Source organism: Procambarus clarkii, chromosome 43 (genome assembly GCF_040958095.1).
Source record: "Procambarus clarkii isolate CNS0578487 chromosome 43, FALCON_Pclarkii_2.0, whole genome shotgun sequence".
NCBI classification, from domain to species: domain Eukaryota; kingdom Metazoa; phylum Arthropoda; class Malacostraca; order Decapoda; family Cambaridae; genus Procambarus; species Procambarus clarkii.
The window spans coordinates 14,967,908-14,984,886 of record NC_091192.1 but is presented as its reverse complement, the minus strand read 5'-3'; the positions used below and the strand labels follow the sequence as shown (position 1 = coordinate 14,984,886).

General features: G+C 46.0%; 1 protein-coding gene across 1 annotated transcript in view; it reads right to left on the bottom strand.

Moving 5' to 3' along the window:
• Positions 1-1,117: 1,117 nt before the first annotated feature.
• LOC123756045 (retinal guanylyl cyclase 2) overlaps positions 1,118-16,979 on the bottom strand; it is a 100,358-nt gene continuing 84,496 nt past the window's right edge. The window contains exon 14 of the mRNA XM_069339990.1: positions 1,118-16,945. Within this exon, the coding sequence (XP_069196091.1) occupies positions 15,892-16,945 (1,054 nt within the window). The 3' untranslated portion in view covers positions 1,118-15,891. The remainder of the gene's footprint in view (positions 16,946-16,979) is intronic.

Sequence of the window (16,979 nt, the reverse complement as noted above, 5' to 3'; positions counted from 1 at the left end):
AGTCCTGAAACAGCCACTAGAGAAAGGACAAGACCACCTCAACAAAAGTATACCTATGAAGAGACAAAAAGGAAAAGTTAGGACCGCCAGGAAACTCCATACTGCCACCGAGAAAAAGCATGCAGGTGGGACACCAGCAATGAAGTCACCTGATCAAACAGATGGTGATCAAATTGACCCTCGAGTCAAAATTACCAGACGCGAAGACTCGAGGAGAAGACCAAACCAGCCCGTAACGGACTGGATAGAACATCTGAAAGGCGAAGCCATGGGGAAAACCCCTTGGTACGGACAATGAGCAAGCAGCGTCTGAAATCAAGGCTGTTAGGGAATCAGATGGAACGTCTTCCAGGACACCAGGAACCCGAACCCGGTGAGCCGGGAAAGAACCAACCCGGGCGGGCAGACACGCCCCGTCGGATGACGACGAGAAGCCGCCACTTGCAGAAACAGCCCAACCGCAGACCCTACAAACAGCAAGGACAAAATGACGATGAAAACCGAAGAGCAAGGGCCCAAGCAGTGGCAAACGAGTACCACAAGCCAACACGCAAGACGTGAAGCGAAAACAGTGACACCGCATCCCACAGGAATGGTGCAACTAGCCCTCGCAGGGCAGAACGACGGACATGCAGCGGATTGATGTTTGAGGACGACGACTTAGGACGTGTTCTGCACTAAAAGAAATATTCCCACATGGAAAACTAACAAAGAAAAATCCGTAGACAGGGCCGTAATTCCTAGCTCCCCCCATCCTAATGAAAATGAACTGCAGGAGAGGTTGAATGGAAATTGATATCCGCCTGCAAACATTGTAACACAGCAGCCGGTAGTGTGATACATGGCCTCTGATTTGAAATACAAATCGGAGATGTTTCTGAAGAGGGGGGACAAAGAAACAGTTGCGCAGTGCTTCCCGCGCAGCTGCGCGGGAAGCCCGGGGCCATATAAATTCCAGAGCTTAATCTCAATTAGTATTAAGTTTTAGTCTTAGTGTTTTTCCTGCCCGAAACGCCTTGCGTAATAGTGGCTTTAGGCATTGTATGTACTAGCTCTATCTATAAATCCATCAACTTTTGTATCTTACCTTGTATGTATGTACCTTACCTGAATAAACATTTATTTATTTATTTATTTATTTATTTATTACATGAGTGAGACATGATGTAGAAAAATACATGTCCCAGATAAGAATGTTGTTAAAATTACCCACAGGAAGAACAGAACCGATGGACCCGAAAGGGACACGGAACCGAACCCAGGGATTTCTTTTATTCTTGCCACCGGGGGCGGCTAGTTTATTGTGCACCCCATACTCATTGTGTGTGGTAAGGCAAAAAGCACTACAGAGGACACAAAGGGTCTTTATCAGACCTCAACAGAGATTATTACAAACAATTTCATCGATCCTTCACACCTTATAATTACAATGTCAGCCAGTTACAGAGAATGTTCTATTTGAGGAGCTATATATTTACAGTAAGTCATCATACATTAATGGTAGGTCTGATCGCTAATACATAATGGTTTGAGCAATGGAGATATTACAGAGTCGTAGGGGAGCTGATGTTTATTATTAGTCTTCACAATACACTACTCTACTTGTTTCTTATTCTCATAATAAGAAATCTGTCCTAATGGACAGATTAGGGATGTCGTTTATCTACTGGGAGCGAAATATGGATACTGTTCAAGGATTTCAGGTACAGTATTTTATCCTTAGTAATAAGATAGGTTGCCATATCATACAACGTGAGTTTAGATTTATCTCTAAATGGCTATAAATTTTACTACAATCCAAGATATAGTGCTCGAGTGTGTCCCTGTCTTTGTCCACACAATTTACACCTTACTTCGTCTAGATCCCTATACAAGCTGAACTGCCAGATACTTGTAGTCAAGCCTTATTCAAGCTGTGACACGTCTGTTGGTCTGCTTATTTTGTTACATGCCCCATACACACGTTTTACTTCACACATTTCATTGTGATAAACAATGGACCTACTAGTTCCAGTTTGCACTGTTCTACTTTCTTCAAATTCATGCAGGAGTTCTTGTCTAATGACACTTTTAATTAAGGGACCTATTTGATCACTAAAGATTCCGTTCAATACTGTATTTATTGCAACCTTAGCAAGGGTGTCAACTTTATCATGTTCCTGCAGGCCAATGTGAGAAGGAAACCACATCATCTTTACATTTACCCTCTTGTTAAGTATGCTTAAACTGTATATCTATGTCTGGCTTCTGAGACAAGCACGTTATTATTTGATTGCAAACTATTTGTTCCTAGTAGTGAGGAAAAGGAGTCGGAAATAATTAATAAGCTGTCTGCTTCAATGTTGTCAATAATTCTGAGTGCTACCAATATGGCTACCAACTCAGCTTGCACTGTGGATACGCAGTTACTAAGTCTTATATTCTTTTGAATTATGCTGCCATCGGGCTGATGAGTGTCGAATCGTCCTCCAAAGCCCTGGCTTCGAAAGAATAAGCCGGGGCAGCCGTAAAACACTAAGAAAGAGGGGCCCACTGGTCAGATCCATATGCAACAGCTGGAGGAACCGACTCGAATGCCTCCATTGCCACCCCAGAAGGGGAAACCCCCGAAACTGCCGAGTCTCAGAATCCTCTAAACCCCACCCCGCCCCGCCCCCTTAGCCCACAGATGCTCTGGTGCTGGAAGCAAGGGGCGGGGAACTAGAATGAACCCCAGAAAGGGAAGGATGAGGTGGTGCATACTGAATCAAGGCTGAAACGACCAACACCCACAAGTCCGGGTCCCCTACAAGCAAAGCGGGGAAGCCTCAAGGCATCCGGGGTAGCAAGCAACCTAGCACGTTGCAGCAACCTAAACCTAGCATGCAACGCCTGAGTCTCCTGCACCTGGAGAGTGTCATCAATGGACTGGGTGAAGTGAATCACAAACAAGCAGCAATGCACACAGGACTCTGGGTCGAAAGTGTCACCAACCCACAGGCAGCATGACGGAGGCAAAAACAATGAGCGTCGCCTTGAGACAATGGGACAGAGTAACCCTCAAACTCGCACAAGGTGAGAGGGGACCCAGGGGTCGCATCCATTGGACCCCTTCGACCCCCGCTGGGTTTCCCAGGGGCCCTTAATGTTATAACTAAGGGTAAGCCCAGGCAGGCTACTCGTAGCCGGCACCCAAGTGTACAAAACATATTTCTAAAACTGAAACCCCTGAACGTGTCCACTCACGGGGGCCAAGCAGGGGATACCACCGAACACAGGAGGTCAAGACCCTAAGATAACTGGGGGTAGGGGAACACCCCCAGTTATCGATTAAAAGCAGACCCTCCACCAGGCACAAACAAAAATGAAAAGAAAAACCCTGCAAGAGGACAACATACCCAGGAAGAACAGAGCCGGCCGCTGTAATAGGTGAAAACTAGCTGCGCAGTACTCCACGCCCCCACCATTGCAAAAACTACCACTTACCCCAAGGTTAACAAGAGAGGAAACCCCCATCTCACATAGGGCGGTCAATCACCGAGCAGTAAAAGACCAATGGAGGTAGACCCCAAGGTGACTTGTGGAAGATAATCCCAAGCCCCAAGGGCGGTACTTACAGGGCATTCACGGAAGGGAACCCTAAGCACATGCAGCCCGAGTACATGTGAATATTACTCCCAGCTCACACGCCACCGTAAGAGCAGTACTGGACACAAGGCACAGCACAACACAGAGATTCTGGGGATAGAGCCACATGACTAAGCCACAATCACATCAGCCGAGAACTGACAGGTGGATAGCTGGCACGATGGGTCTGGGGCTTCCCCTTCCCCCTCCCTGGGAGAGGGGAGCTGCGCAGACAAGTGGCAAGTGTGACATCATGCTCATTTGCTTGTTTTTCAATTGGGGAGTTCTCTTTACTTGTTAGTTTTCTGTAGTAGTTTTAACCAGATTAGAGATTTGTTTTTGGGCGCCTACCTTTCTGGGTGCGGCCCGGTCAATGGCAGACATATGACTGCAACCACAGGGGAAGACAGCACACCAACAAAGGAATGTTTTGCAGGTTTCTCACAACACGATGAAAGGTGGTTTCCTTGGAAGGTTAATGATTATTGAGGACATGCTAAAGAATTATGAAGAAAAGGTAATTAAATTAGAACAAGAAAATGAAGGTCTCAAGATTGAGTTTTGTAATTTAAATGGAAGTATTTTCCAACAAGGTAAGGAAATTACCAGCTTAACTGATAAGGTAAGGATGCAGGAGGACAACATCAAGGAACTAGTAAAAGATAATGAGGCATGGAAAGTGAAGAGTAGGGAATTTGAAGAAATTAACAAGAAAATAGACTCATATGGTGGAACAACTCCAAGGGACCTTGAGGGCTAACATGGGGCTAACATGGATTTAGGAAGGATAAGCAACGAGAAACTTCATTGGCAACTCAAATAGAGGAGGCTAATAAAGAACTAGAAATATACAAAGAAATAAAAGAGACGTATGCACAAGTTGTAAATGAGAAAGAGACAATTAAGGAAGTGTGTTTGTAAGTCAAAACCAGAAATGACCAACAAGAAGCAGAAATTAGGCAAGCTATTAGGAAAGAACTGGTTCCCAACAGTAAACTAGTACAAAACAGTGCAGACAGAAGTCTATAAGAATTTTTGGATGTTTAGAGAAGGAAATTTCATCTAGGGTGGACTGAGCAGCAGAAGAGATAAAAATCACAGAGAAAATTTAGGAGAAGGCCTAAACTCAAAGGAAAATGTCAGTGATTTTAGAAGAATAGGAAAATATGAGAAAGACAAGAACCACACTTAAAGGTGATGTTTAATGGTGCGAAACATATGATGGAAGTGCTTAGCAATGCCAGGAAATTGCAGAGTGATGAGGATGGCAAACTTTGGTCAATAAGACAAGACCTCTCAAAGGAAGACAGAGAAAAGCTGAAAATGAACCTCATTGAAGCAAAACATCTAAATGGGTAAAGAAATTAAGAAGACAGAAATTCTTTTTTCTACAAGTTGTCAGGGATTAGAAAGCTAGTGAAATGGTACATAAAAAAAGACAATAAAATCATTAGTGGAAGGGGGGTAAAGAACAAAGGGAATAGAACATGTTCCTGAAAATTGTATATACCAACATAGATGGAGTTAGATCAAAAACATTGGAGTTGCAAGACACAATTCAGCTTAAGGTCCCAGATATTGTCACATTATCAGAGACGAAACTTGAAGGAAATATTTGAAATGAAGTCATATTCCCAAGGGGCTACTCAGTTTGGAGAAGAGAAAGGAAAACTAGGAAGGGAGGAGGAGTGGCTGTGCTGGTGAAAGAACACCTGAAGGTAAGAGAGTTAATAATTGAAAACCCTCAAGAATATCGACATAATGGTGTTGCAGGTCTGGAATCAGGATGATAAACTGATAATTGTAAATGCCTACAGGCCACTAGCAAGCAACACATGGACAAAGGAAGAACTGGAGGACAAACGAGAGGGTCTCATAATGATCATGAGAGAAATATAATGCTAGCTGATAAAAATAAATCACGACTGTTGATACTGAGGGACTTCAACTTTAAAGCAATAGACTGGGAGGCCTATGAAGCAAGAACGGAGGACTTTTGGATTTGCAGATTTGTAAACTTCAATCTGGAGACATTCTTGTATCAACACGTCAAGCAGGCCACAAGAATGAGGGAAGGGGATGTACCGTCAGTACTTGATCTAGTATTCACGAGGAAAGAAGAAGAGATATTTGACATCCAGTACTTTCCTCCCTTGGGAATGAGTGATCATGTCATGTCAGACATTAAATATGCTTTAAGATATCATCTAGAAGAAAATGGGGGACATTGAAACAGTTGTTAAACTCAATTTCAAGAGAGGACACTATGGGGACACTAGAGGACACTATGAGAGGACACTATGAAAAATTTTTAATGAGTGTAATTGGACAGACTTGTTACGAGGCAGGGAAGCAAATGAGATGTATGCCAAATTTTGCAAAATATACGATAAAAGCACACAAACAAAGCCACCCAAACATTCATATCAAAACAGAGATGCAGGGCCAGAAATTAGGATTGGTTCAACAGAAATTGTGAGAGGGGCAGAGACCAAAAGACACAAAAATGGAATCAATATAGCAAGAGGCCAAACCTCCAAACATACCAGCGATACAAAGATGCGATAAATAACTACACAGCAGTAAGTAGAGAGGCAGAAAGAAATTTTGAAAAGGGATAGCAGTCAAATGTAAAACAGAACCAGGCCTATTCTACAAATTCATAAAAACAAATTGCAGGTAAAGGATAGTATCCAGAGGTTGAAAATGGAAAACAGATTCACCGAGAATGAAAAGGAAATGTGTGAAACATTAAACAAAAAGTTCCAAAGTGTGTTTGTACAAAATGAGATCTTCAGAGAACCAGACACAATAAGAATTCCAGAGAACAACAAAGAGCACATAGAGGAGTCTAGACACGAAATGAAAAATATGCTCAAGGAGCTAAGTAAGAACAAAGCAGTTGGCCAAGATGGAGTTTCACCATGGGTTCTAAGAAAATGTGCTTCTGAGCTCAGCATTACACTTCACATGATTTTTCAGGCATTCCTGTGTACAGGAGTCATAGCAGACGCGTGGAAAAAGGCTAACATAGTTCCAATCTACAAAAAGGGGAAGCATGGAAGACCCCCTCAATGATAGACCTGTATCATTGACAAGTGCAATAGTCAAAATACTGGAAAAAATAATTAAAACTAAATGGGTAGAACACCTGGAGACAAACGATATAATATTAGATCGTCAGTATGGTTTTCGATCTGGAAGATCTTTTGTAACAAATTTACTCAGTTTCTATGGTCGAGCCACAGAGATTTTACAGGAATGGGATGGTTGGGTTCACTGCATCTATCTGGACCTAAAAAACCAGCGTTGAATGTAATGAAACGCCATTTTCTGAGTGAGCCCCGGAGGCTCCCTGGAGCTTATCAGGCTAATGTATGTTATATTAGACTGGGACATTAGCTAAGGAGTTCAGACATACCAGGGACCAGTGCCAGAACCTGGCCCCTTCAGAGAGGTTTCAGAGAGCAATGGCCCTGGAAAAATCCCTTGTGGTTGGGGTTTTCCTTATCTGCCATCGACCGGGGTTAGGCATCCAGAAAGGTAGGCATAACAAAACAAACCCCACATGGTAAAAAACTAACACAAAAAAAACGAACAGAGAGGTAGAAACTCCCTACAATCCCAAGGAAACAAGCAAACAAGCAAACATCACACTTTACTGCCGCGCTGATCGTCAGCGCATCCATCCCCGCCCCGAGAGCGGGAGGGGGCAGCCCCAGACCTCACTTCTCCAGCTGTCTAGCATCAGTTCGGAAGCTATGGTTCAACCAACGTGAAAAAACCGCCGACCGGTGGGTTTTTTCCTGTGACCCAAGGAAACTAGAACGCACAGAAGCAGACGCGCGCATAAAGAACAGGCGGCCAGGAACCTGTGCGATCCTCAAATCCTTGCGCCAGAAATGAGCCCTAGACGTCACCAACACAGCAGCGAAAGCTGCAAACGTCTGAACAGCATGGGCGCCAGGATAGACCAGACTGGAAGACCTAAAAACTATGCGGACGACCTGGGAGACCCGAGCTCTGAAACAGGGAACGAGGGGAACCGGATCAACCCAAAGCGCATCCCCAGACATGGTACGCAGGTAATGGCAAAAAGCGTAGCCGGACAACACAGGACTCACCCCCGGCCAAACCAATCAAACATCAATAACCCAAGGACCCCTCCGTTAAGCAGCCGTCTCGATCGTTGCCAGAAGGACGGAGAAAGGCTGCAAACGTACAAACCTACCACCAGTACCAAAGAGCAGAAATCTGAACCGAAGGCTACCTCAAACTGAGAAGATAAGAGGGCACTCTGATCAAGGACCAGGACGGCTCAGGAGACGCATGAGCAGGCCGGAGGTGAAACAAAACACGAGAAAGCGTACAGAACGGGGCAGATGTGACGTCCTCCCCAAATGCAAGCCAGAGCGGCTGCGCCAGCGCCGCACAAAACGAGGCAACAGTAAGAAACATCAAATAACTGTAGTCCTGAAAACCCAAGAAAGGACAAGACAACCCGATGCGAAAGAGAAGACGACCTACGAAGAGCAAGAAAAAGGTGCATAGAAACACCAGGAACATCATACTGTCGCCGAGACGAAGCTTGCATGTGGGCAAGCAAGCATGTGGGTAGGAATGGACACCATCAACAAAGCCACCTGATCACCACAGAGATGGTGATGCCCGCATCAAAATACCAGACACAAAGAGCCGAGGAGAAGGCCGAACCAGTCACGAACAGGACCAGTCTGACCTGCCGAAAGAGGCGGAGCTGCGGGAAAATGCCCCGGGTTCGGACACCTATCAAGCATCGTCAGAAAACATAGCTGGGCCAGCCACCAAGGGACCATGAGGACTACTCTCTTGGGAATGGGCTCCAACCGAGCCAGAACCCAAAGCAACATCTGGACCAGGAGAAGAGGAACAGGTACCCTCACCTCGACCAGTCCTGCTGAAAGGCATCCATTGTGACCGCCTTGCAGGTGGGTAAGGGCGCCACATAGAATGGGCAATGCCTAGACCAAGCCGACTTAAAGACGTCCATGGACAAGAGTCCATGCGTCCGGCAGAGCCAACGAAATGAGTCGGCGACGACTGGCCAATCCGCGAACAGAGGAATGAACCGAGACAGGCTGCCCGCCAGGACGTAGAACACACACCCCGGACATGAACCTCACGGTTTGCCAAACCCCGAGAATCCAGCAAACGAGCCACTCGAAGGGACCAACCCCAAAGGCAAATACCTAAGAGAAACCCTGTGGTTCCAGCAAAGAACCACAAGAGAACAGTCCAAATGGAGCTGAATGGTAGAGCACCGAGTGACCCGAACCCTCCGAAGCGCAAACCAGACAGCCACAAACTCACGAAGTGTGCTGTGAGCCCAACGGACGGACAGACCCCACCATCCCCGGCCGACCTGGTGAGCACTGGTCACAAAGCCCCAGCCAAGAGATGACCCGTTCGTGAACACATCGAGCAAAGGCTCGGAGAGGTGCCAAGGCATGGAACCCCGAAAACCCCAAAGAGGAAGCTGGTGACGCAGCACCAACACAAGATCCCCGGAGGAACGAACCCAACGATTGCAAGAGAAGCGAAAGGGGAGTCTCTGAAGGAACCAAACAGATGCCTAAGCCAAACCCGACCCTGCGGGCAGATCAGCACATGGAAGTTCAGACTCCTGCACACCTGCTCGAGCAACCGCCGAGCAACCCGCGACCCCCTCATGAACAGCTGAAGGCGGGAATACAGCCGCAACAACACTTCTGGAGGGAAGGACAAGGAGCGGCCTAAGAGCCCTAAACAAGACCCAGCCAGGTGCGAACCCGGGACGGAAACAGATGGAATGGCCTCCAGATCACCAGGAAACCAAACCCGGCGATCTGGAAAGAACCACACGCCTGGCGAGCAGACAAGTGGACTGACTGAGAGCCCACACCAGCCAGTCGTTGAGGTAGGCCAGACACCGAATCCCAAGCAGACTCAGACAGGGCACCAAGATCCGGTAAAGGTGCGTAAATACACCAAGTGCCAATTACAAACTAGGGAAGGTAACAAAAGCGGCAAGCCTGAAGCCCCTACCACCAACTATGCCAGTCCCAGAAAACTGGAGAGGAACGTGCCAAGAATTGATCTGGAGGTCCAGGGCCACCATCCAGGCACCCGGCCCCAACAGAAGCCGGACCGGAGACAACAGTTCTCCGATGAAGGCATAGAATCCAGAGCGCAGACTGAAGAAGTCCAGAAGAACCGGAGATTTGACAGGCCCGTGTCTGCATATAGCAGACGGGAACTCCAGAAGGATGAGGCGGATCGACCACGTCCAACGCACCCACTAAGATGACATGACGAAGCGCAGGGGAAGAAGCCCACCCTGCCAGCCCTGAACCCCCAAAAGGGGGGAGAAGCCGTCCGCCGCTGCCACCAGAGGCCGGAAGACAACCAAAAGCGCCCACTAACTGCGGGACCATGCAAGAGTCAACAGAGCAAGCTGCTCCCCCAGCGCCCTGTTAACAGTGAAGTGAACAGAGCCCTTTCCAAAAGAAAAAGTATACATACATATATACATATATATTATGTACACATACATATATACATATACACACACAAATACACACACACACACAAGCTGCATTACATACACATGTGCACACACAGTGTACACATGTACATGTACATGTGTACACACACACATACACGTGAAAAGAAAATTACAAGCCACCGACCAGTAGGCAGAGAGCACCACGCCGGCCAGGCGAAGAAGGCACAAAACTGCATCAAAAGGCCCACCTCGACAACAAAACCCCAAAGTCCCAACATGACCACAATACGTGCCAAGACCCAAAAATATCAGTCTGCAAGCCAGGAAGACCCCGGAACCCCAAAAGGCAGAACCGGGTCACACACGAGGAAACAAAGCCCCCTGAACCCACAAAGGAGGCCCAAGAGGAAGAAACCTCCAGAACGAAACCAAAGAACCCACGACAACAGGAGAATAAAACCCCTGAAAAAGGTGAAAAACTCACCCAAGTTGCTCGCTCGTATACCCATGTGCATGTCCAGAAGCAGAAAACCCAGGCAGGGGCAAACAGCCCCAGAACTGCTAGCAGGCATCCCCCACAGCCCCGGGAACCCGCAACAGAGGTCCCTGGGCAGAGTCGTCCTCCAAGCCCTCCGCCCTTAAAGAAAAGAGAGTCCATGGAAAAGGTAGCAAGAAAGGGCCGCTGGTAAGACCCAGAAGCCTTGGCAGGAGGAACAGGCTTGAAAACCTCCATCCCCAACCCGAACGGGGCAGCCCCCAAAACCACCCGAGTCTCAGCCCCAACTAAACCCCGCCACGACCCCAAAACCCACAAACGATCCGGAGCCGGGAACAGGGAAGGAAAAGGGCGAACAGCACCTAACCAAAACGGGGTGACCCCGGGGCATCCGAGTGGGAAACCAATCTAGCGTGTTGCAGCAACTTAGCTTGCAACACGGATGCCGCCTGTACTCTGAACAGTAATAACATCAGGAGAGTACTGGAGAACAAGCAGAGAATATCTCTTGCAAGACTCCGGGTCAAGGTGTCAGTGACCCAACAGGGAACATGACGGAGGTAAAAGTGGCGACTGTCACCCGGAGACAAGGGCACAGCAACCAACGATCCTGTACAAGACGGTTTGGAACCCGGAAGACACACTCAATGGTCCACCAAGCCCCGACAGGGGTTTCCAGGGCCCGTATGGTAACAACTATGGGAAGCCTGGGCAAGGTGTTGTTAACCGGTTAAGAAACCCAAAAATAACAAGGGGGTAGAGGACAACACTGAAAACCCCTGCGACGTGTACAATCACAGGGGCCTAGCAGAGGGCCACCAAACACTACCAATGGAACTATAGCCACACTAGGCAAACCCCCACCAGGAAAATGAAAATAAAAACAAAAGAAAACCCCCGCAAAAGTACACCGTCTCCAGAGGCAACAGGAACCAGTCGCCGCTTAGGTGGCAGGTTGTGCAACACCTTGATGCCCTAACCAGCACAATACCAGTCCCTACCCAGAGCCAAACAAGAGCCCCAAACCCCAGCTGGCCCCAAGGGTGAGGCAAATGCCGAGCAGCAAGAACCTCAACGGGAATGGTTACTGAATGCCCCAGGGAAGATAACCCTGTCACGCAGGGGGCAGTACTCACAGGGCGCTTGGGGAAGGAAGCCCCTAAGCGCATGCAGCCCTGGTACTGATGAGGAACACCTGGCGACTGCACAACACAACACACGGCAGTGAACGCCACACAAGGCAAACAAGGCCTAGGAAACTGAGGCCAGAGAAGCGTCTATCCTGGTTGACATTAGTGTACAAACTGATTCTAGGCAGCCTGGGCGGTGAGGTCCGGGGCTCTGGGTGGGGAGGGCTGCGTGGACGATCGGCGCGGCAGTAAAGTGTGATGTTTGCTTGTTTGCTTGTTTCCGTTGGATTATAGGGCATTTCTACCTCTCTGTTCTGTTTTCTGTTTTAGTTTTTTACCATATGGGGTTTGTTTTTTTATGCCTACCTTTCTGGGTGCCTAACCCCGGTTGATGGCAGATAAGGAAACCCCAACCACAAAGAGATTTTCCAGGGCCATTTCTCCCTGAAACCTTTCTGAAGGGGCCAGGTTCTGGCACTGGTCCCTGGTAGGTCTGAACTCCTTAGCTAATGTCCAGGTCTAATATAACATACATTAGCCTGATAAGCTCCAGGGAGCCTTAGGGGCTCCCCACAGAAAAGGCTTTTGATAGAGTTCCACATAAGAACTCAGACTGAACTAAGTTCAGTCTCCATGGTGTAGTGGTAAGACACCCGTCAGGCGTTCCGCGAGCGCTTTGTCATGGGTTCGTATTCTGGCCGGGGAGGATTTACTGTGCGCAAATTCTTAACTGTAGCCTCTGTTTAACGCAACAGTAAAATGTGTACTTGGTTGTAACAACGATTCTTCGCAGCGGGGATCGTATTCCAGGGACCTGCCTGAAACGCTACGCGTACTAGTGGCTGTACAAGAATGTAACAGCTCTTGCATATATCTAAAAAAAAATAAGAGGTTATTCTGGAAACTGGAACACATTGGAGGGGTGACAGGTAAGCTGTTAACATGGATGAAAAATTTTCTGACTAACAGAAAAGTAAGAGCAGTAATTAGAGGACGTGTATCAGACTGGAGAAATGTCACAAGCGGAGTACCTCAGGGTTCAGTTCTTGCACTGGTAATGTTCATTGTCTACATATACAATCTACCAGATGGAATACAGAATTATATGAACATGTTTGCTGATGATGCTAAGATAATAGGGAAGATAAGAAATTAGATGATAGTCATGCCCTTCAAGAAGACCTGGACAGAATAAGTATATGGAGCACTACTTGGCAAATCAAAATTAATGTAAAATAAATGCCATGTTATGGAATGTGGAATTAGGAGATCATAGGCCCCACACAACCTATAAATTATGTGAGAAAATCTTTAAAGTAGTCTGATGAAGAAAGAGATCTAGGGGTGGTTCTAGATAGAAAACTATCACCTGAGAATCACATTAAGAAAATTGTGCGAGGGGCTTATGCCACGCTTTCTAACTTCAGAATTGCTTTTAAATACATGGATAGCGAAATACTAAAGAAATTGTTTACGACTTTTGTTAGACCAAGGTTGGAATATGCAGCGGTTGTGTGGTGCCCATATCTTAAGAAGCACATCAACAAATTGAAAAAGGGCAAAGACGTGCTACTAAGTGGCTCCCAGAACTGAAGGACAAGAGCTACGAAGAGAGGTTAGAGGCATTAAATATGCCAAAACAAGAAGACAAGAAAAAAGAGGTGATTTGATCATTACGTACAAAATAGTAACAGGAATCGATAAAATTGATAGGGAAGATTTCCTGAGACCTGGAACTTTAAGAACAAGAGGTCATAGATTTAAACTAACTAAACACAGATGCTGAAGAAATAAAAAAAATCACTTTAGCAAACAGAGTGGTAGACGGTTGGAACAAGTTAGGTGAGATGATGGAGGCCAAGACCGTCAGTAGTTTCGAAGGGTTATATGACAAGGAGTGCTGGGAAGATGGGACACCATGAGCGAAGCTCTCATCCTGTAACTATACTTAGGTAATTACACACTTAGGTAATTACACATGTGCATTTCTATAGGCCATTGCTCCTCATACCTCTCTGAGGGGGCCAGGTTCTGGCTCATGGCCCCCGGTAGACCTAGAACTCCATTCACACTGTCTGATGCCAAAGTCTAATAATATACATATCAGCCTGGATAGCTCCGGGAAGCCGATAGGGTTCCCCAAATTTTTTTTCTAAGAATATGAAAAAGGAAAAAAAGTGAGTGAAGGATGAGACAGAATGAATTTAATTTTTAGAACTCAGTCTCTAAAACCCTGATATATTACAAAGTTCTGCAATAAAATCTATTATTATTTTAGCAGTACCACAAAGAAGTTACTATATGTGTCACAGAGAACTGTATCGGAAACAAATCCTATTGTAGAAGACTCTAGAAATCTGTTTCATTACAGATGCCACTAGCAAACACTTGTTTATATCTGCAGCGAAGGCCCAATTTATTACTTAGTTCGCTGGTAACCACTCAGCTGACAGAGATGCGACTACCGGCCGACTGCGTTCATCAAGACACAGTTTGAAAGACACTCCAACACATTATTCATCACCAGCACCACACCTGCAAAACTCTCCCATCACCAACACCACACCTGCAAAACTCTCCCATTCTCAATCGAGACTTGTGCCATGTGCCTTCCAACTGCCTCTGGTAATTATTCACATAATAACCGAGATATAAAATGTACAGGTATTTGTTATTTCACGAAAATAAATTCTTTACTTATTTCTATTAAAGTAAATATAATTAGTGTCAAATAAACATCTCTTTCTATTACTACTTGAAATATAAACTATGAACAGTTGTGCAGTGGACTGGACGTCTGAAGAAGCTCATTTTCTATGAAACGAGCCAAGAAACCTATGACAGAGTTTATCTCTTGGATCATAGACAGTGGCCTAAACACTCATTACAAAGTGTCTCTCATAAATCAGTCGGCATGAACGCAGTCACAGTGACTACAACTCTGTACTTTTGCCTTAAAGTTAGCTCATACTTCTGGCATGGAAAATCACAGATGAATCAAGGGACGAGGTCTCAAGGTTTATTTCCACCAAAGGTGGAAATATGACAGTTAAGGTGGTCAGGGAATATAGATGGAGATTTCATATGATGAATGGAAGTTATGGTTATTTAAGACAAGATATTCTGTTTACACATATAAAAGTGACTGCAAGGAATCTTGAGGATTGTGAATTATAAAAATATTTACTGTATAGTACAGGAAGCAAGTTTGACATCAACATATTCGAAGGACGGGAGATCATCAAAATAGTCACTGGATGCAGTGAAATGAGGGTTTATTGTAAAAATAGTCATATACTAAGAGATGAAAGTATATGCTTATTATAAAAAGTCACTGTAGGAAGAGAGAGCATTAGCTTTTTGAAGTCTTATACAAATCAAGACTCCATACATATAAGTTTTGTATGGGCAGACAGAGGTAATTATTTACTGGTGATAGACCCCTTCATCTTACCACAATTATAATCACATTAATATGACTGAGGCTCCATTCTCTCTGTTTCTTGAGAATGATTAGCAACCCTGCACCAAACTGAACCCAGAATGGCCACAGTAGTAGTATGAGAACCATGATATGTGTTCCCCGTTGTAATGTTCATGTCCACCTCCGCCCACCATTTCTATCAAGCCAGAGTTGCTCAAGACTTGTGGAATAGCCAAGGAGGAGACTTAGTCCAGGAAAGGGTGAATTGTGAACAAAATATGAGACAGGAATGGGAGATATAAGGCATAGGGGATGATGCAGAAGAACAATAGTTGAGCCACGGAGAAGATGCACTGGAATGGTAGTGAGGATATGAAGTAAACATGAGATGTGACAAGGCAGAGCAAAGGTGATAACATAACACAAAGGAGCAGAAGGCATGTGTTTCAGGTCTAGTCAATGAGAAACTAAGGAGAAAATGCACTACTGCAGTAAGACACTTTTGAAGTGTGAGAAATAATAGGTTATGAGACAATTTACTTGCATCAGCTACTGAATTACAAGAAATGATGAATATTGCAGTGATGTGAGGGATGCAGAAGATTAAGGTGGTGAGGCGTGTTATGTTGAGGGATGTGAAGGGGGGTGGAAAGTGCAATAGAAGCTTGGGCAGATGACGCAGGGAAGGTGAGGAGCCTTGTGAGGGTGGGGGTCACAACATGGTGGACTCTGTGGGCGATGGCGGGTCCTGAGTGTGTGGATGCACCTGGCATTCTGCGGTCACTCCCCGCAGTGCTGTGGGGTGCATCCCTCCCAGTTCCTGTTGTTGTGGCTGTATGCCTGGAAGAGCTCCATGGCTCCAAGTCCCTGCAGAGCTTGTGGTGGGTCTGGTGGGATCCCTTGCTAGAGTTGCCATGCCAAGTTGTGGGAAGACCTTGTTGTGGCACAGCATGGGTGGAGAGGCTGTACGAGGCATGCTGGGTCCTCGGTTCGACTCTCTTCTTGATCCCAGTGGAAAATTAGGAGTCCGAGTTGAAGATTCATCATCATGGTCTTCTGTGCATCTGCCGTCAGGACTGTTTTTGAGGAATACCCTGTAGCTTGCCCCTGGAGAGGCATGGCTCCTATTGAAGTCATGGTTGTCTCCTGGGGTTATGGTGATAGCTGCTCCTACCTGCAGCTCCATTTCTGATGCATGGTCTATGTGGTTCATCTGAATGGCATATGCAGGGGGTTGTGGAGATCTGGATCTAGCCCGGGACTGTCTTTTCTGGTGATAGCATCCACGTTTGTCTCGGAACTGAGTTTTTGGCACTACAACATTATCACAAATATTTTTTGGCACTGTACTTTGACTTTTGCTCTTAACACAGTTAATTTTTGATATTGGCTTTGTACTCGAACTTTCATCATTAGAACCTTTAGATTCCTTAATTACTATATATGGAACCTCTGAATGAGTCCTTCCATTTGGCACCACAGCCTCAGGGCTGACTTGTTTTTCTCCCTTGGATTCTTGGTTAGAAATGTCTTCTTTCTCTATGCTCTGCTGCTGGATTGTGACAGGCAGTCTTTTCTGTGCTTCACCAGAGCTGCCAGGAATATCCTGATCATTCAATTCACTTACAGAAGCTTCCAGGGCCTCATTCTGCATCTTGGCAGCATGAATAGAGCTGAAGCCCTTCACACTAGTAAGGGTGTCAACAGTGGAGTCCCTGCGAGCCATATAGTGCTGGCGACCAAGACGCACCAACTCCTCATCCAGACTGTACAAGTACAAGCTCATTATTTTTGTATAAT